This window comes from Mycteria americana, chromosome 5, assembly GCF_035582795.1.
Source record: "Mycteria americana isolate JAX WOST 10 ecotype Jacksonville Zoo and Gardens chromosome 5, USCA_MyAme_1.0, whole genome shotgun sequence".
Lineage (NCBI taxonomy): Eukaryota > Metazoa > Chordata > Aves > Ciconiiformes > Ciconiidae > Mycteria > Mycteria americana.
Genome location: NC_134369.1, coordinates 40,534,512 through 40,555,096, shown reverse-complemented (window position 1 = coordinate 40,555,096; position 20,585 = coordinate 40,534,512). Strand labels below are relative to the sequence as shown.

Genomic DNA, 20,585 nt, shown 5'->3' with positions numbered 1-20,585 from the left:
ACAATTAAAAAGTCCATACAAATAATTCATTTGGTAAAGAGCTCGGGAGCACTTCAACATAATGTGAAAACATGATAGGAGGGATAGAGTAGCCTATAAATGTATCTTAGATTTTAGTGGCAAAAATTCTGGAAGAAATATGAAGTTGTACTCAGTAGCTTTAAAACAACCTTACCAATATATTGCTAGTGTTCTGCATCAAGGGTAAAAGGTGTATGTTCTGGATCAATCTTGGGTCAAGCAATTAAAGAATTCATTTCCATTTAAAGTTTTAGCCAAGATTTTTATGTATGACTGTGCAATACATAACCTTTAGATGTCACATGCTGTCCACTTTGAATAAGGACGAGTTCTAATTTTGCTACCTGGCCTTGGCACCGAGTGCTTGAATTTTTCTCAATCTAGTATCTGTGCTCTTAAAAAAGAAATTTCCCATCCTAAAGGACAGAAGGCCACTGCCCTAAAGTACGATCTAATATATCTTAAGCTGCCTCACAGGCATAAAACACTTTCCTATGCAAATTCAGTCAAGAGGCAACATTACTATTAAAACAATTTCTCCATGTCTTTGATAGCAAACAAAAAAATCCTTTCCCCGTATGTGATGATGTGAGATATTGTGCTAAAAATACGTATACAGTGACTTGCAGTAGATAAAATAACAGCACAACCTTGAAAACTGATACAGAAAGTTTAGAATTTCAGCATGTTAACAGTAATTTAGTATATCAGTTCTCTTGACTGGATAGTTTGGGTAGCAAAGGCAAGATTGCAAAGACACCTCTGTGGCTCAAGACCAAAGTTAGCTACTTTTACCCTTTTAAAATGTCATTTCAAACACACTCATGAATCACATCAGTATTTCCTAATTGCTTATGTATAGTATAATCTGATTCATTTCCCAAGTACTAATTTAACCATTTATTATTTAATTTTTTCTTTTTTTTTTGAGCAGCAGCAGTGTAGGTTTGCTGCTTGAACTATTATACTTGGCAAATTCTTTGTTTTCTTAACAGGAAACCTAAGAAATTTAAAGTGAAATTTTCCTCTTCTTTCAGGTTGGCAACTGTTCTCACATTTTCCATATAGCCTAAATTAATAGAATTTGGTAGAAAAACAAGTTCAATTTTTACAGCCTATTTCAGACAGCATCATGATAATTAAAAAATTTTTTGTTTGGCCAATTTATATATATTAGTCACAACTACTTCATTAGTGATTGCAAAGCTTGATTTCAAAAGGACCAACATTAAAAATTATCAACACTTATGTACCTGCTTCATTGTTACTCAGCAAACAGTTCTTAATGACTGTTTAGTTTCTACTCACATGGCTGCTGCATAAATACCAATTACTCACATGAGAACATGTAGGCCTGCGTACAAATGGTTGGAGGTTGAGATTCCAGCTGTCCCCATGGGAAATTGTTTCCCAGTGTATAAGGGTATATTCATCAAGAAAGTTAAGTTGAAATAAATTCCCAGTGTGAATTTAAAGTGCATTAATTAAAGAATATTAAACTCTAATGCACATGGACATGTGTTATTAAGAAAATGCATCTTGGTATCTTCACTTGATCTTCTTCCGCTTCTCTTAGATTTACACTACATAATGTATATCTACCAGTACTGGAAACTGTATGTTTTGGAAAACATCTGGAAAATGTGTTGATAATGCAGTATTTTAATAAACGGAATACTTTAAATCTTATCAGATGGAAAATCTTTAGTTTAAAACCAGTACGTTGTACATGCATCAGGGAGTTACTATGTCAGTGCAAGGACTCCTAACTGAGTGCCTAATCACCAGGGCTTCTCTTTCAACAGAAGAAACAGTCCCATTTCAAGCCAGATTTTCTGTAGTCCAGTTGAACTATACTCGACCCATATTAGAATTTGTTTTAAACTATAGTATCATTGAAACTTGATAAACACGTAAGTACTAAGAGCCTTTTAGTCCTAAGCATTTACAGAGTTAAGCCACATTTAAAACTAATTATATATTCATTTTAATGCTGCTACCAGACTGTCTTTCTATTCCTGTTCTCTTTTGCCTTTTTATATTCCACTTCATTTTTTCTATAGTATTAAAAAAGGATTATGTAATATGATGTTCTGGTGAATGCAGGACCTTTTCTACTCCCTAATAAATATTCAAAAATATTTTGCATACATCCTGTGAACAAGGCTTGTGAAATCATAATGGGATGACTTATGAACATTCATCTTTCCTATACTGAAGTATAATCTAGTCAACTGGATGGTATAGCAAATCGTCCTGACACGTTTATATTAATGCATATTTAAATGAGAATAAGAAAGAAATAGTCAAATTTATGTTAAAGACTTCTAAAGGCTTAACAGCATCTTACTAAGTATATATGTCAGCTTAATCTAATCCTCCCACTTCTAACACGTTCTGTGGTCTCAGCATGGTGCCCGTAATGCTCTCGTGTGTTATGAGGGATTGCCTCTGAGAAGTTCACCATCAGTACTACATTTTGTTCAATAAAACTTTACATCTGGTCTTAGGATGACAGAAAGCTATCTGTCTCAAATTTGCATTACAAACCTTTAGCTTCTTTTGACATCAGTAACACCGGCTATAATAATTTCCAATAACCTGTCACAATATGCAGAGTATACATATCCCTGGTTCTCATCTTCTGTGTCAGGTACAAACAAATTTCTGTAATTTATTTGGACAGTTTTAAATAAAAGACAATTTCTTTGCACCAAAAAAGCACTCATCTAATCAGAGGCTCATTTGAGAAGATCTGTGGCAGTATTTCCTCCTTTCACTCCAATGATTTTAAGTTCTAATCAGAAAAAAGTACCTTTATTCTTTTCCATGCTTTTGCTAGAGGAGACAATACATTGCAATTCAAGATCTTACACGAATTATTGAAGACTATTTGCTAATCTTATGACATGATGGAAGTCCACCTGAAATCCACTAAGACTGGAACAGTTATCTGCTCAACCATCTCTCTTGATTTCTGAGACGTGATAATTTCTGTCTGTTCCATTATAAATACATCCGTCTGATGTGTTTCACATTAAAAATATTTGAATAGCAGTGTCTAGCATCCCCTGCTATGTTATTAATACTATCTTTCCTCAGCAGACAATGCGTCTGATGGTAGTTGAAGACTCCAAAGGGACATACCTACTTGTGGGATTAACAATGTCTAACACGTGTCGGAGATCAAACATGTCACTAACGAATCATCATACAGATGGTTAGCAACCAGCACTACCTGAGCTGAATTAATAAATGGCAACTCAAAAACTGCTCTCTCAGTATCATTTGTGTTCTGGCAGCCACATCAAGGAAACAATATTTTTTAAAAGTCTGTATATTAGGCCTGCAGATTTTCAAGTCAAGATCAGTACATTTCTGCTTTATCCTGTGTCCTAGTAAAATGCTATTCTGTGTTTGAAAGACAGTTTTACCAACTATCTGATCAGTAGCTGTCATAGTTTAACCCCAGCCAGCAACTAAGCACCACGCAGACGCTCGCTCACTCCACCCCAGTGGGATGGGGGAGAGAATCAGAAGAGTAAATTGAGAAAACTGGTGGGTTGAGATAGAGACAGTTTAATAGGGAAAGCAAAAGCTGCACACACAAGCAAAGCAAAGCAAGGAATTCATTCACTCCTTCCCATGGGCAGGGAGGTGTTCAGCCATCTCCAGGAAAGCAGGGCTCCATCATGTGTAATGGTTACTTGGGAAGACAAACGCCATCACTCCAAACATCCCCCCTTCCTTCTTCTTCCCTCAGCTTTATATGCGGAGCATGACGCCATATGGTATGGAATAGCCCTGTGGTCAGCTGGGGTCAGCTGTCCCGGCTGTGTCCCCTCCCAGCTCCTTGTGCCCTCCCAGCCTCCTTGCTGGTGGGGTGGGGTGAGAGGCAGAAGAGGCCTTGACTCTGTGTACGCACTGCTCAGCAGTAATGAAAACATCCCTATATTAGCAACACTGTTTCCAGCACAAATCCAAAACATAGCCCCATACTAGCTGCTATGAAGAAAATTAACTCTATTCCAGCCAAAACCAGCACAGTAGGATAAGTAAATTCTGATACCTACCTAGACATACACTCTGCAACAGAAACTAAACTTTGGAGGTAGTAGAAATCACCACAGAGACATCCAAATACTCAAAATATCTCAGGGCAAGTCTACAGAGACAGGTATGAGCAAGTTTTGGCCATGCTCAGAGCTGACAAGACACAAACCAGTGCTATTTTGGAAGCCAGTACTGTTCCCTCTTGTGACTTGCCACATTCCAATTCGTGCATTCTATAAGTAGAGCAAGCTTATTTGAAGTTGCCTAAAATATGTGTGTTTCGAATTCTATTCAGGTAATGAATTAAACTTCTGGGTAATGTAAAACATGCGGTTTTTTCTCCCTTGGTCCTGAATCCAGATTTAGGAAGAGATAATGGGCAAGATAGGAAGAGATTTAGGAAGAGATTTAGGCAAGAGATTTAGGCAAGATAAGGGGCTGTTCTAGATGAAACATGAGGACCACCTTAAGGTTCAAGAGGAAAACAGGAATACACTATGAGAAACTGGAAGAAGCTGTGGTAATCAGAACTTAACAATCTCTAACCCATTCGGCTGGTTTTATAGGCAGGTTAAAGTATCATGGGATTCAAAAGAAAGACCTGATATTAGTTCTGGTGTATTACATCTGTGAAAGTTCTGGTGCATTACATCTGTGAAGCACGCTAAAGGACACACACATTTGCAGTAGTTCTGCCAGTCAAAACTAAAGACTGCCAATAGTAACTGAGAAGATAAAACATAGACTATGTCATCTTGCTTATGGACACTGTCTAGGGGATACTGAAATGAATGGGAACATCTTGGAGACCTTATACAGTGCTTTTTTAACTGAGAGTTAATATATATGTGTGAGTACTTTTTAAATTATGAGAAGTATAAGTATAATAATAGTACAAAAGACAGTCAAGGACATAGTTCAGTAATATGCTTCATCCTTTGGAAAGCTGAGGAGGCTTCACTGGAGACCATATGCCTTTCAAGGCTCCAAGGACGCATATTAGCAGAACACTTAAATATCTCCCTGTGTCTTAACAATATATTAAAAATTAGTCTTCTGATTCTGAATCAGAAACAGTATATATATGTCTTATATCAGATTGAAACTATCAGTAAGACACACTTCAGCAACAACCATATTAATTTGAGAAATTATTTTCAAATATATAGCATATTTCTTCTTCCCATTACATGAACTTTCTGGAAATTTTTCCTATGTAGAAAAAAGTTATTTTAAAATTCTTCATCAATGAATTAGTGCTACTTGTAAATTTAATGTATTCTATACATTCTACAGATTTGCAAGACTGTATTTCTTACCAGTGGGGATAATGATAAAATTGCTATAATGATAGGAATTATTATGACAGTGCAGAGATCTGAACACAACCAGAATGAATATATGACAATCACAACAAATCTTTCTACGTCTATGCCATTGGTAGTATAACATGAATGGAATTGAATCAAATTTTTATGCGCACAATTTATACATTATATTGAGCAATATATTTAATAAAGCAAATTAAATTTATTTGGAAATAATTATTCTATGGACTGAGAAATATCAGAAAGAGAGCAGGCAAAACGGTAACGTTAATCCCATGCCAGGAACATGTTTTATCAGGTTTCCTTTTAGCTCTTAAACAAGATGTAGTAAAAACAACAACATTCTGTCAGGCTATATGTTCATGCCTTCCTTCCTGGATTAAATATGCTTATTCTATGCCACATTTTTATAGCTTTCAATTCCTGTACTTTAAATCTATTAAACAATGTCAAGTTGAATTTTCTTCAAAAACTGCTGCAGGTTAAGAAAAAAAAATAGGACACTAGAATATTTGAGGGCTAACATTTATGTCAGCTAATTAATATGGATCAGTTGTGGTCTGCAAGGATTTTTAAAGTGCATGCATGTTGGAGATAAATATAGACTAAGGATCTGATTTTATTCCTTCTCAAATTGATAATAAAGCCTTACTGATTTCAATACAAGTATGGTCTACCAGTTTTGTGGGCCTGACAGATAAAATAAGCTTTTGTGCTCTTGCATAATGTTAGTTGTCCCAAATTACGTACATCCAAAAATACAGATATACAACATAAGAAATAAATTATAGTTGCAATATTATATTTATTGTTCTGTATTCTCTTTACTTGGTAAGGGAATAAAATTTTGAAAAAATAAACATTGGGAAAAACCAGTAAATTTGTTTAGTTAGCAAGTTCTATTTAAAGAAGTTGGTAAGAAATCAGCCCATGTTCAAAACTGGACACCCTCTAATCTAGAGGATACAACACCATTTCCTTGTTTTAAAACATTAATATTTCATTATTTATTCTCAAAAGAGTGGCTGTTAGCACACAGAATTTGGTTATTTGAACATAGTTCTACATCATAACAAAAATAGGCTACCAAATGGACAACTGTTCAAAGACTTTTATGCAAAAGATTCATTCTCCCTATGTTTGACCCTGAGGTGGCTGGATTTCTCAGCAAATTCTCTTTCATGGAATCAAAGAATAACTCAGATTGGAGCAAGATCGTCTAATCCAACCTCCTACTCAAAGTCAGGACAGCTGTGAGATCAGAACAAGTAATCCAAGGCTTTATCCTGTTCGGACTTCAAAACATCCAAGAATAGAGCCTTTTTATATGAGAAGCATGCCTGGTAACCAGATAAAGAACAAACGTATCTTATTGATAGAATCATAGAATTGTTTAGGTTGGAAAAGACCTTTAAGATCATCGAGTCCAACTGTTAGCCTAGCACTGCCAAGTCCACCACTAAACCATGTCCCTAAGCGCCACATCTACACGTCTTTCAAATACCTCCAGGGATGGTGACTCAACCACTTCCCCAGGCAGCCTGTTCCAATGCTTGACAACTCTTTTGGTGAAGAAATTTTTCCTAATATCCAATCTAAACCTCTTCTGGTGCAACGTGAGGCCATTTCCTCTTGTCCTACCACTTGTTACTTGGGAGAAGAGACCGACCCCCACCTCACTACAACCTCCTTTCAGGTAGTTGTAGAGAGCAATAAGGTCTCCCCTCAGCCTCCTTTTCTCCAGGCTAAACAATCCTAGTTCCCTCAGACGCTCCTCATAAGACTTGTGCTCCAGACCCTTCACCAGCTTCGTTGCCCTTCTCTGGACACGCGCGAGCACCTCAATGTCTCTCTTGTAGTGAGGGGCCCAAAACTGAACACAGTATTCAAGGTGCGGCCTCACCGGTGCTGAGTACAGGGGGACGATCACTTCCCTAGTCCTGCTGGCCACACTATTTCTGATATAAGCCAGGCTGCTATTGACCTTCTTGGCCACCTATCCTTGAAAGGCACTTCTAAAATGTCTTCTTCCAATTAAACCTTACGTAGAAGTAAACAAAGATTACCTTATGCTTAGTATTAACACCTGGTTTATGTCATCATCAATCTTACCTGTTTGTAGTATTTCAGCATCAAAGACATCGTCCTTGAAGAAAGCTCTAAAAGACAAAGGACTTGCACTGCAGTCTTCTGAAAGTTTCTCAACAGCTTGTCTAAACATAGCAACTAAGTCATGAAGAGGTCCATCTAAATCAAGCTGAGAAGTGGATGGTGAAATCAAGCTCAGACGTACAGAGATTGATGCACAAGATGCAGAACTAGACTCCACAGATTCACACTCAATTTGGAAGCCCTCTGACAACATCTTCATTGCAAAATGTTTTCTTTGGAGTGGATCATCAACTACTGCAACAACATGCCATTCAATGGCAGCATCTCTGGGTAGGTGAGATATTACAACCACAGCAAGCAACCCACACACTGCAGTTACATCATGATATGTCTCTGAATCTTCAACCTAAAAGAGAAACAAAATATTGTGCATATTAGAGAGCTGGTAGAAATTAATGTTGCTCATATTCACCTGATATATTAAAAAAAGTATGTGCAGTACAGTTATTTCATGGAGACTGTTCTTCCCCTAAACTTTCCTTCTTATTGAAAAGTCATCTTGAGCAATTATGAATTTGTCTGCCAGTTAATATCTGCTCATTTTTGCAATCTCAAACTACTACTGTGCCTGTACCATTTAAAAAATGCTGATCATAATGTATTTTGCACTCATTTTGCAATAAAAAACCAGTCTTTTTGCATACAGTAACTTTTCTCCGTACCAACGGTCTTTGAAGAATAGAAATGGTGGGAACTACTGAAACTACAGAAATGTGTTAGTAAAGTATGTAAGATTTATTTTAGAAATTGGAGTGCTAAAGATACAGTTCAGATAGTTCTGAACAGCAGAATGATCTTGAACAAACCCTCTTAGAAGATAAAATGTGTTTTCTTAATAGCAGAGCTCATTTAGAAAGTATATTTAAATTGTTTTCACATCAACCAGCACATCTAATTAGATAACTTGGTAAGCTAACTCTGAGTAACTGAGTTCCTTTTCTTCTGATGGTATTAAAGTGGGACGGGCTTTCTGCTTACTTCTTTGTAAAAATGTTAGTATAAATTGCACTGTAGCATGTTAACAGGTATAGGAAGTGAATATAAGTTTCAAAATACTGAAACACTTTTCCGTGAGACAGAGGAAGAAATTGTGAATTTGTAGCCATTTCAACCCAAATTAATTGTACCTATGTGCATTAAATAGCATTACCTTTGAATCTTAACAAACCTAAGATGAGTTCATAAAAGAATTCTCTTGTCCCTGTATTGTTCCTATGTATTCAGTCCTTTTTCATCTGAATACAAACAAAAACAACCTTAGAGCTTTAAACTAGGAACAATACATTGCGGTGTATTGACTCCATCCAGCAGCTAAACACCTCACAGCTGCTTGCTTACTCCTTCCCTCCCCAATGGCACAGGTGAGAAAACCTGTGGACCAAGATAAAGATGGTTTAATAAGTGAAGAAAAAAGGAAGAAGAAAGGAGAAAAAAACAAGCAATGCAAAGGCTATTACTCCACACCTCCCCACCAGCAGACTGATACCCAGCTAGACTGTGAGCAATGGCTATCCTCCCAAAGACTCCTCCCCATAGTTTTTATGGCTGAATACGATGCTATATGGTATGGGATATCCCCTTGGTCAGCTGGGGTCAGCTGTCCCAGCTGTGTCCCCTCTCAACTTCTTGTGCACCCCCAGCCTACCCGCTGGTGGGGTGGGGTGACAGAGAAGGCCTTGACTGTGTGTAAGCACTGCTCAGCAATAGCTAAAAACCCTGGTGCGTTATCAAGGCTGTTTTGGTCACAAATCCAAACCCTAGCACCACACAGGTTGCTATGAAGAAAGTTAACTCCATCCCAGCCAAAACCAGTACACACATTCAGGTCTGCTGTTACCTTATTCTTAAATGCATATATTCATACTCCTATTATGTATACAATGGAGAGCAACCCCATTTTATGATATACATACTCTCAAAAAGTATAAATTTACATTAACTTATCAGCTCTCTGAACACACTTTTTTTTTTTAACAACTGTTCAAATAGTTGAACAGTTGAAATGCTTATTCTGGCCAGCAGATTTTTTTTTTTTCTTATTTTTTCCTCCATTCCTATGGAAAGACAATATATGAAGCATTTTTAATATTAGTGACTTACACCATCTTCTTTCTGTACACAGATAGTAACTTTTTTATATACCAATTTGCTTACACCGCAGTATATACTGGTAATATTGTCCATTGCCTGACCTCTGAAAGGAAAAATAATAACAAGGCAAACCTGTCATTTTGCCTGAAGTCGATAAGGCCATATAACTCACAGTACGTTCAATTCACAAGCTCAATTTTCATCCACTCGCTCTCAACTTTGAGAGGAAGAAATAATGACAGGTTACAGGCACTTTATTTCAAAATTCACTCACAAAGTTATTGACAAGCATTTTGCACAGAATATCTTTGATGCTTGACCCTCGTGAGCTGTTTACATGAAAAATGCACTTACTTCTATATTAACGATAGTGGAGTCTAATTCTATACCAAACATGTAGCAATTGCTTTAGCATTTCTGTTTTTGATATGGGAACAAAAATAGGGATAATTTGTCTCAAATTGCAGTCATTTCAGTCATAATAAAATCTCACTGAGTACTGTTTGCTTTCAGTACTTTCATTAGGCTAGCTGGGGCTGTTATTAAGGTACCAACACATAAATGTTATATTAGCACTTAACAGGAGGAGCACAGTATTCTCCTCTAGGAGATGAATTCTAACCTTGTCAATATAATTCTGCTCTGAGTGCTGTAAAACAGTTTGAAAAGATGAAATACTGGAGCTTTGCACTGAGGAAAAAAAAAGTCATGCTCATTCAGGCTTAAAGGCCACTTTGCTGGCCCAAGGTGCTGAGGTACTGTTTAGAAAAAAAGTCTAAAGAAGCTCTCTCAGGTCACATCAAGCACTAAGACAAACTTTTCTACTTCCCTGTACTTGTCTTAGGTTGTTAAATCAATTACTCACTATTTCTGCTTGCCTTCAGCTGCCATTTAGAATATGAAGAACTACATGAAAATTAAGGCCAGGAGAAAGTACATTTCCAAATTTAACAAATGAGAATTATTCTGAGTGAAAGACTACTCACGGTGCACCTGACCAGTACCATAGCACTCATAACCTTTAACTTTAGAGTTTGCACAAAGCACAACTGATGGAGCTACTGGGGACTAATAATCTTTCATCAGCTGCTACAGAATCTTACAGAAATACTTCTAACAATGACCTCTCCTGACTTATTTTCAAGAAATCGCTGACATTTGTGTTGTACATGGATGCTGCATTTATGCGTTACCTTTCAGAAATTTACAACTATCTTAAACAGCTGAATATCTTTATGATAGCCTGTCTAGTAAATGAGGATGAATATATAAGGTCCGCTAAGAAATTCCATTCATTGATGCTGGAACAATATAAGTAAGTATTAAGAGTGAAAATGAAGAGAAATTATTTTATGACTAAGTTGCTCTTTACAATTGATTCTGCTCTCTCGTCAACGAGATCCAGCACTTTTGGCAGACAGCTGTGGTACTACGAAGAAAAACATGTTTTTAGGGTTCTTGCCCAAGGATACTGTTGTAGACTGTTCTATAAAGGAGCACGGGTTTTGGTCTACTCCTTCTACATCTTCACAGTCTTGGGGAAAAAAAATTGAGGTAGAAGAGGAAGCAGTTTGGCTTGTAATTCTTGAAAAGGAAGTGACAAATAATTCTTGGGAACCTTTGTAAAATTTTTATTACTGAGAGATGAGAAAACACTGTTGGGCCAAACACTGTTGAAAGCAGTGATTCCTTAAAGTATGTTTGACCTGAATTTTACAAATCTTTGCAAATGTCATTAGGCTGTAGGTGTAGCTGTCATCTAAAGGTATTTGCCCTTAAACACTTATTTCCTAGCTATCAGTATTCAAATTATTTTCAATTCATGGGAGAGGGTCTGCCTGTTGAAGATCCCAATTTCCAGTTGTTAGCTTTTCCATAGGATTTAATCCTTTCTAAGAACAAAGACTGCAAGGTAACTTGGCACCAGGAAAAGTTCGGATGCCATAGGGGAAATGAGCAGATTGTAAAGGTTCATTGTCCGACTGCTGAGATAATATGGAGATTGATGCTACTTCTGTGCTACACTTTTACATGATCTGATTCAAAAAGGGATGGGGAAGGAAACCAGGTAACATCCTTTCGCTGTGCAGGAGACAGCCTCTGAAAATAAATGACTCTGTAACAATGTCCTCTTTCAGGAATGGATGCAAACTGGATCATCTCAGAGGTCACACTATGACAGGATTCTGAATCGGTCATGCTATGAAATGGTAGATCCCAAAACTTTGGACAAAGATTTGATATGACAGGTGATTTAGCTCTTACTGAATCTCATGTTAGACTGTCCTCAAAACATGATTCATACTATCCTCCCTCTGCCAACGTGATCATCTGCTACCCAATTTATCAAAGGTGGGAAAGATGGAGTCCCAGAAAGTTTGGAAAAGGAAGCCAAAAAGTAGGTTTTTCTAAATACATGCGTTGTATCTATATCACTCCCTATCCAGAGGACTATGAACATCTTATTTTTTAACACTTTGCTTTGGAAAAAAACACAACTCAACAAAGGACTTTTCCACTGTGAAGAAAATACTGATATTCTTCTGGTGATACAATACACATTTCAATAACTCAGGGGAAAAACAGAAGGTACGGAGTAGATTTTAGGAGGACTGAGAATGTTACTCTGTTATTTACCTGACATTTTATAATACCAAAGTAGGTTGATGCCATATTGCTGTAAAGACTGAGAAGAGTGCCATGCTAAGCTAAGTAAGATCCTAGAAAGTCTTCATGGACTGGTTAATAAAGAATCACAGCAGTTGACAGCAGTCAAGAAAGCAAATAAAACATTATGAATTCTTAGGAAAGGAATAGAGAACAAAGTGGGTAACATTATGCCACTGTAGAAATTCACAGTTCACCTGCACCTTGAGTAAGATAGACAACTCTGGATCTCTCAACTGAAAAATGACATATTAGACCCAGAATGTGTTCAGAGGAGGACAAGGATGATCAAAAGCTCTGGAGGTTCTGACTGGAAATGTTCTCCAGCCTTCTTAAGGAGAGTATGACAGAGGTTTACAAAATCATACATGACATAAGAAAGGTGGATAGGGATAAGAATTGATTTTGCAGGCTTGTCTCTCTGTACAAGAACTATGGATCATCAAATGACATTAGTAAGAGCATGGTTTCAAAAAGAACGATGGTAGGTGACACCTGGAATTCCTTGATGGAGAATGCTGTGGTTGCAAGAACTTTACAGGGATTCAAGGGGAGCCTGAACACGTACTCAGAACACAGATTCAGTGGGGATTATAAGACAGACATATTAAAATTCTTAGTTAATTTTTAATTTATACAATATTTAATAATTTATATAAAAATTAATGATTTATATAACTATTAAAATTAATTTAATTAATTTAAATATGAATTAAAATAGTTTGAGGTTGGGAGAATATTAGAGTGGATATATGCTTTTCCTGATTTTACTATTCACATCTGCTTAGGGCTACTGTTTGGAGTCAGAATACTAAGCAGAGCCTAAACCATTATGGCTATTCTTATGTTCTTACATAAGAAGTTATGCTTATGCTGACACCAGCGGTGTGTTTGGTGAAGAAAAACAAGTGGGCTTTCTTGACTGGACTGGTTGAATTTTCACAACTAGTCCCTTCCAACAACTAGTCCTTTCCCATATTTCTGTAATTCTAAGGGAGTTTTATGCTCATCTGTGATATTTGAGACTGATTTTATAGATGAATGGCGAACACAGAGTCAAGCAGAAGAATGCAGCTAACAGCTTTGAAGTGCTTCTTCAGCTAGTTGAGCAGAGGTATTGGCATCGGAATATTGGGCTGGAAGAACTGGGAGTTTGACGCCGTTACTCTTGGCCTCTTTCTGAGAAAAAAAAAGCTTCCTCTTCTCCTTTTTCCCAAAGTGGAATCACAGAGAGACCTGGAGTCCCGCTTTTAGGGGGGCACATATATCTTCAGTCCCTGCTTGTACTGATAGAGACAGCACAGACAACCAAAACACAACAGAGAGTCCCAGGCAGTGCCGAGCAGGAGGTTTGTCTGCTTTAGGCACCTGCACGCAGGAATGGGGATCTTGAGCCCTGTTACACTGGAGCCATCCAGACAGTCCGCTGTGTTTTAACCCCTCTAACAAGGCTGTGCAATGGATGCTTAACTCAAATCTGCAAAAGTATAAGGATGATTAGCTGGAAATAGAAAGGGTCGAAGGGCTTGGCTGAAAACTTATTGAAGGCCACAGTACTCCAGTTATCAAATGACATCCAGTTCAGTAAGGTATCTAATAATGAGAAGAGAATGGGAACTCTTCCTATACTTTATATTCATGCATAGGCTGAAGCTGAAAAGGTAGCTTGGTAGAAACATTCCTTAGCTGACACTTCTATGAACATTTTTAATGCAGAATACAAGCCCTTTCATATCACAAGAAGGAAGGTTAACAACAGAGGTTGTCAATTGGTTTTTAAACTTGTAATTAACCTGTATCTCTACATTAAAGTAAAACGGTTATCTGAACTGCTGTGTGCATAATGCTTTCCTGAGCTTTGCTTAGATACAAGAAGTTATCACGTTGGTTCATAGCATTACCAAGTCCTTGCATTTTGTATGCCTTAGTTCTTAGTAAAGATTCACTTGATTTTCATTGTGCATATTCAGGAGAGCTACAGAATACTCTTGGACTAATGAATGCCGAATGCATTCACAATACCGCTACAAAACAGACCAGAACCCAGTGCAATGAGCATAGTTAAATGAAAAATGCTGGGCTGTAAGGGTTGTAAACTAACTAAAACAGAGTGTGGTTTTAGAAATGCTAAGCTCAAAAAATAATTTCTCCAACTAAAAGCATATTTTTTCATTAAAAAAAAAAAATCAAAGGCAGACCTATTAAAATTCCAATGATAAGGAATAACGAGGATAGGACGAACCTATACTCAATCCATTGTATAAGCATTTAACTATTTTACTTAATTTAATTGAAAAAGGTACACATTTCAGCTATTAACATTTATTATATACATTTGTTTATTTTGACTATCCTCCATTTGTTCCAAATGAGAAATATTCTTTTTGTTGTGTGAATAAGGACTAAGGTCTACCTACCTTACAGCTGAATATGGAATCAGGCTATAAGAGACAGAGATGAATGCGTAATTGCTATCTCTACAAAGAATTCACTTGGAGAACAAAAAGAAAGGTACTGTGATGTTACTTTTAGAAGCTGAGTTTATGAAAACCTTCTATGGTATGCATTATTACACCATTATAGCGGCAAGATTAATGTGCCTTTAAATAATACATTTAAAATTTCTTTTACACTGCCTGCATTAAACAGAGTGCATCAAACTCCTGAGATCCAGTTTAAGCTTTGCTAGAGAGTCTCTCACAACAATAGGTTTATGACTTTAAAAAGTAAAGATTCCACTAGGAAAACTGCATAAGAATAAAAATGTCAGTTCCTGAAGAAAGTAGGATAGAAGCAATCCTTGTCAACATCCTAGTTTGCCTAATAAATAGGCCACATGCATTCCTGGTATAACATGCCAGAATTCAAAGAATGAATACCACAGTGTTTTATAACAATAAAATTGTTAAGAATATTCTTTTTGCAAAGCTTACAAAAATAAGAAAGTCTGTCATTTAGTATTCCTTCCTGAAATAAAACAGATTATTTGCTGCATGCCAAAAATACATTAACACAAGACTGGCAGACTAAAAATGAGGTCTTATAAACCTGAATATTTATCACGGAATAAATACTGTTAATATAAAAAGAAACCAGTTCTTCAGAAATTTTAGTCCTCTCTACTCCACAACATATCGGACAAAGCTGATGGTAGTTCAGTTACCACTGTCTCATCTAGAAACTATTTTGTACAATGTCAACTGGAAAACTGAGCCTGTACTTACTTGGTGTTACTGACCCAGCGAAAATCTAGAGAAAACAAGGTGGTTCTTTATTTTTTGTGTCAGCATCTGATAGCACATTTTGCAGAATAATTTCTTTTTTGTGCAGTCTTTATCTTTGAAAAACAGAAACACAAAAAAAGGGGAAGTAGATACAGGGGGTATCTAACAAATATGGCTATAGAAATTTAGAGGCAGTACTATTTCTAAGGGTACTTCTAATCAATTTTTTTAGTTCGAATGGCTTTCAAATTAATGTCGTCTCTCAATATAATGATAATATTTCCACATTCTGGCATTTGAAAAAAAAAATCCAAATTAAATTTTCTTCATAATAATTGTGAAAAATTCTGCATGCAGGTATGGTAGCGATGCAAAATTAATTATTAGATATGAAATGGTCAGCAATTAACATGCCAAGCACAACAGCTTAAGTTTTCCCAGAGAGGCATTTCGCAGGTGAATAAAATGAGCATACCTCAAGTTACATTAGCAAGAGTATAGGAAATCTGAAACCTATACAATATATTGCTGGGTATTATTAGGATTTGTCAAGGTGATGGGCTAAAATTTTATGGTAGTCAACCAAGTATGTCAGAAGAAACTACCACAGAAATTAACTAACATCGCTCTTAGGGCCCAAATCCCACAATAAATCTAGCGTAAATTTGATTTTATAAGTTGAGACAGCTTTTTGGTGCATAAAGGATACGTTTAAGTCTTTGCAGAATCAAAACTTTCATGACGAATGGTCTCTGAATAGTACTACTGTAAGTATATTAAAAAGATAAGCACATATGGAAACTCATGAAAATAGAAAGATTCGATAAGAAATGAGATCAATAACTACATATGATCTATAGCTTATATCACTCAAACAGAATAATTCAGCAACTTGCTGTTCTATCTTTTACCATTATTGTCAACAGAGGCCAAGAAGCAGTATAAATTTTCATCACTTCTGTGTGATAGACAGAAGGGCTCAGCTGAAATTAAAGACCTAACCTTACAAGCTCTCTTTTGATTATATTGAGTACATAAGGATATCATTTGCTTGTTAATTTTGCTTCTCTTTTCTATTGTTGGATCTCTGTTTTTTCATCCTTTCATTCTGGAAACTGAGAAGCTCTGTGACAGGATCAAAATAAGAGCAATCAGAATCACATTTCCATGAAGACATAGTCAGCTTTGAAGCAGTCTCTAGAACAAATAAACAATTGAAAGCCTGAAGTCTGTATACAAAGTCTGTAATAACTAGGCTAACACCTCTGCTTTCTGGGCTTACCAACCTGGCAGTTTTCTTGAAAAGTAAGCTCAAATAATTACTTGTTGGAATAAATGGAAAGAAATATCGAAAAATGTAAACTGGCCTGCTGAAAGAAAGACACAGACCTCTGCATGCACAGTAATGGAGAATAATCTCCTATTTAAGACTGAGACTTCCATTTTTGCTTGATTTATCAGGTAAGTGTCACAATCTTGCTCTATCCCATTATCTAAAAGCACAGTCTCAACAGCCCCATGGACTTAGAGTTTTCAACTACCCACTGAATTTTATACATTTCAATCTTTCTTCAAAATACATTTCATAATTGTATGTGACAATTATGCCACCATCAGAGCAAAAGAAAGATTTTAAAATGTTGGATAATCAGCTATGGGAAACGTGATAATATAAAATGGAAAATAGACAATACCATTTTCCTTACGTTTTTAGATGGTTATAAACCTCAGCTATAGCACTGATTATTCAGAGGTTCAAAGGACTGCAATGAATGTGTCTGGACTGAGAATCTGAGAAGCACAGGACTGCCAGCATGGCTGTCAAAGGGGCATAATGCCTGAAATTCAGAATTAGACAATTAATATCAGCTTTAAAAATGGATATGACTGCTTGAAGGAGAAGATTTTCCTTCTTACTGGGCCCTTAATTACTCCCATTGATACATAATGAGACAGATTAAGTCTAACTTTTGTTTATTCTGGTTGGTTTGGTTTTTTTTTTGGGGGGTGGTGGTTTCATTTTTTGGTTGGTGCTTTTTTTGTTGTTGTTGTTTTTCTGAAGGAACTGTTTATGGCTGCAGCAGAACACTTCAGTAAGCAAGTGCTCTGATACAATATGAATACCTGTATTTTTTCCCCTAAGTCAAAGGGGCCAGGAAGGGATTTTCACTTTTGTTAAGTGTCATGTAAGGCTTGTAAAGGCATACAAGCCTTTGGTTGTCTGCCTTATTTTGCAGAAGTAGTCACGCTACCATGTGTACCTACCAACCTGATAAACACCATTCCTACTGCATGAGAAGCTCAGCCTCCCGGTTCTCATCCTGTGGCATAAAGTATTTTAAACTCTTAAGGTCTGATATATTTTAGTCTAAGTATACTCACAGGGTTCAAAAGAGGAATTTCTCGGTGAAATGTAATGGTCTGTGATATACAGGTCAGACTAAATGATCTAATGGTGCCTTCTGGCTGTACAAGCTACTCAAGCTATGAAATCTGTTTTACCCACTACTTACACTCAGTCTTTCCACCAGCGCTGCAGTGCCTGAACTCTAAAAACCCACACTGAGAAGGCAACCGTCTTATTCATTATGGCCTCTAATATCCCTTGCTGATAGTTTTAAATTTTTAAACAGCCCTACCTGTCGTGCTCCCTTTTATGTGTTCTCATAGTTACAGATATAATTTCGGAAGCAAAATATCTAAACAGTAAGCATAATAAAAATGAAACAGGTTAAAGCTTATTAGCAGTAGGGAGCAGATGTAGCAAAATTCTGCCAGTTCCCCTACATTTCCTCCCCAGCAGGGACTTTCTGTCAAGCTGTGAGTTAGTTCTATACAATAATGCAGGCTGCTGTTACTGCAATTGCACCTTCCTATACCTCGCTATTGTACTAAAAATTCTCTTTGATTCTTGATTTCTTCCTTCGTAATAATAATATTTAAAGCAGTTCCTGCAGAGCTAAATGTAAATTCAAGCACTGCATGCTAGATGCTCAAAAGGGCATGAAAATGTAAATTTGATAAGAAAATAATTACATATTGAAAAGCTGTTTTATTTGCTTTAAAAATATTAACTTTCTCTCAACAAACTAAAGGTTCCTGAGCCAAGAGATAACCAGTTAATAACTGAAGTTAAGATTCCTTGAAATACCTCTCAAATATACATCATTCAATATATCAGTTACAATGTGGAAAAAAGATAACTATTTAAGGAACAAAGTCATAAATTGATAGCAATATAAACTGAAAGCAAATGAAGTCTGCCACATGAAACATGATCACAGACTGTCACTCTGAGGGTTTTATTCTTCATGTGTAGTGTCAAAAATAAGCACTTAGGAAAGAGAGTTGAACTGAATTAAGGATGTTCAAGATGGAAAGATTCCACTTGAAAATCATTTGAGAGCATGTACCCAAATGGGACAGAAAATGAGAAAAGTTAATGGTCAAAATCTACTTTGTGGGCATTAAGGATAACTGATTTTATGATTTAGAATTTAAATTTGAGATACTGATTGCAAAGATGTTTTCTTTGAAAGTCTACTTTCCTTCTGAACTTTGACCTTGAGCTCTGGAACTAATTTTCAAACCAAATGTCAGCTTTTACCTCACATATTCGAGCTACGATCACCCGTTCACCTGCACCATTAGCTACTGTTGTTAAACCTGCAATTAAATTTTGCAGGACACAATGAAGAAAACTGTGATGCTGTTGGAGGCAGAAGAAAAACAATTTGAAAATTCTGGTGGCACTATTAAACTTCTATTAATTGCCATGCTCTCCCTCACTGACACAGCCACCTTTATTAGTAATATGATATATGGACTTAAAAATTATTTGAATTTGGCACTTTTTAGTAAACAAAGATTTTTAGTGAAAATACAAACATTCACATTCCTTCATCTTATGAGTATTTTTGGGGCAAATGTTTGCTTTCAGCAGTGTAGTCAGTTAGTTTCATTTTTTAATATGGTACGACTGCAAAGCAAGATCAGTTAAACGGAATATAACAGGACTATTAGGACTGCACATGCCCTTTATTTTAAGTCAAGCCATTTATATTGGTCAATGATGTCCTACATACAGTTTGGAACCTTGATTTGGCAGGACAAGTTTTCCCTCAGTTCCATGTTACAGCAGTCAAACTCAGGTGATGCAGTTCAGGCACCTTCTTACAGTCCACTGGGGGGGGTTGCCCCGGCTGGCAGGTAAGATCCCCCCAGTTGCTCGCTCGTGCCCTCCGCAGCAGGATGGAGGAGAGACTCAGGAGGGCAAAAGCGAGAAAAAAATCACAGGTGGAGATAAAGACAGTTTAATAACTGAAGGAAAGAGAAAAAAATAAGGGCAATCCCTCACCACCTCCCACCAGCAGACTGATGCCCAGCCAGTCTCTGAGCAATGGCTACTTTAGAAAAAACTCACTCCCGCTCCAGTTTTTATTGTCAAGCATGAATTTATATGGTATATAATACCTCTTTGGTCCATTCGGGGCAGCTGTCTCAGCTGTGTCCCCTCCCAGCTTCTGGCCCAACCCCAGCCTACTTGCTGGGTGCGGGCAAAGTTGGAAAAAGAGAAAGCCTTGACGCTGTGCAGGCACTGTTTAGCAACAGCCAACACTGGTCTGCTATCAACAAGTTGTTACTCACAAATCCAACACACAGCACTATAGGGGCTGCTCTGAAGAAATTAACTCTATCCCAGCCAGACTCACTATCTCCACTCCTGAGAGGAAGTTCACAATAACCTAAAAATTATAAGCCAAGTTTGAGTTAAATGCGTAACTGTTCTCAGCAGTCACTGGAATAAGACATATGGAAAGCAAACTTGTTCTCCTGAAGATTACTACTGAAATATATAATGGGATCTTAACTCTTATGTTCCCGAATGCAGGTGAGTCCACGTAGAGAAGATTAGAATAGAAAGTTTTCAATAAACGGCCTTCAAGTGATATGTATTAATATATATGCTTGTTAAAAGTTGTTATACTAAGAAAAAAATACAGCTATATATTCATGGATACACATGTAA

At 36.8% G+C, this 20,585-nt stretch overlaps 1 protein-coding gene across 3 annotated transcripts in view; it reads right to left on the bottom strand.

Moving 5' to 3' along the window:
• The window catches only part of DPH6 (diphthamine biosynthesis 6), a 218,904-nt gene that overhangs the window by 36,533 nt on the left and 161,786 nt on the right, over positions 1–20,585 (bottom strand). For all 3 annotated transcript variants that reach the window (XM_075503048.1, XM_075503049.1, XM_075503050.1), the window contains one exon: positions 7,515–7,920. In XM_075503048.1, the coding sequence (XP_075359163.1) occupies positions 7,515–7,920 (406 nt within the window). The remainder of the gene's footprint in view (positions 1–7,514; positions 7,921–20,585) is intronic.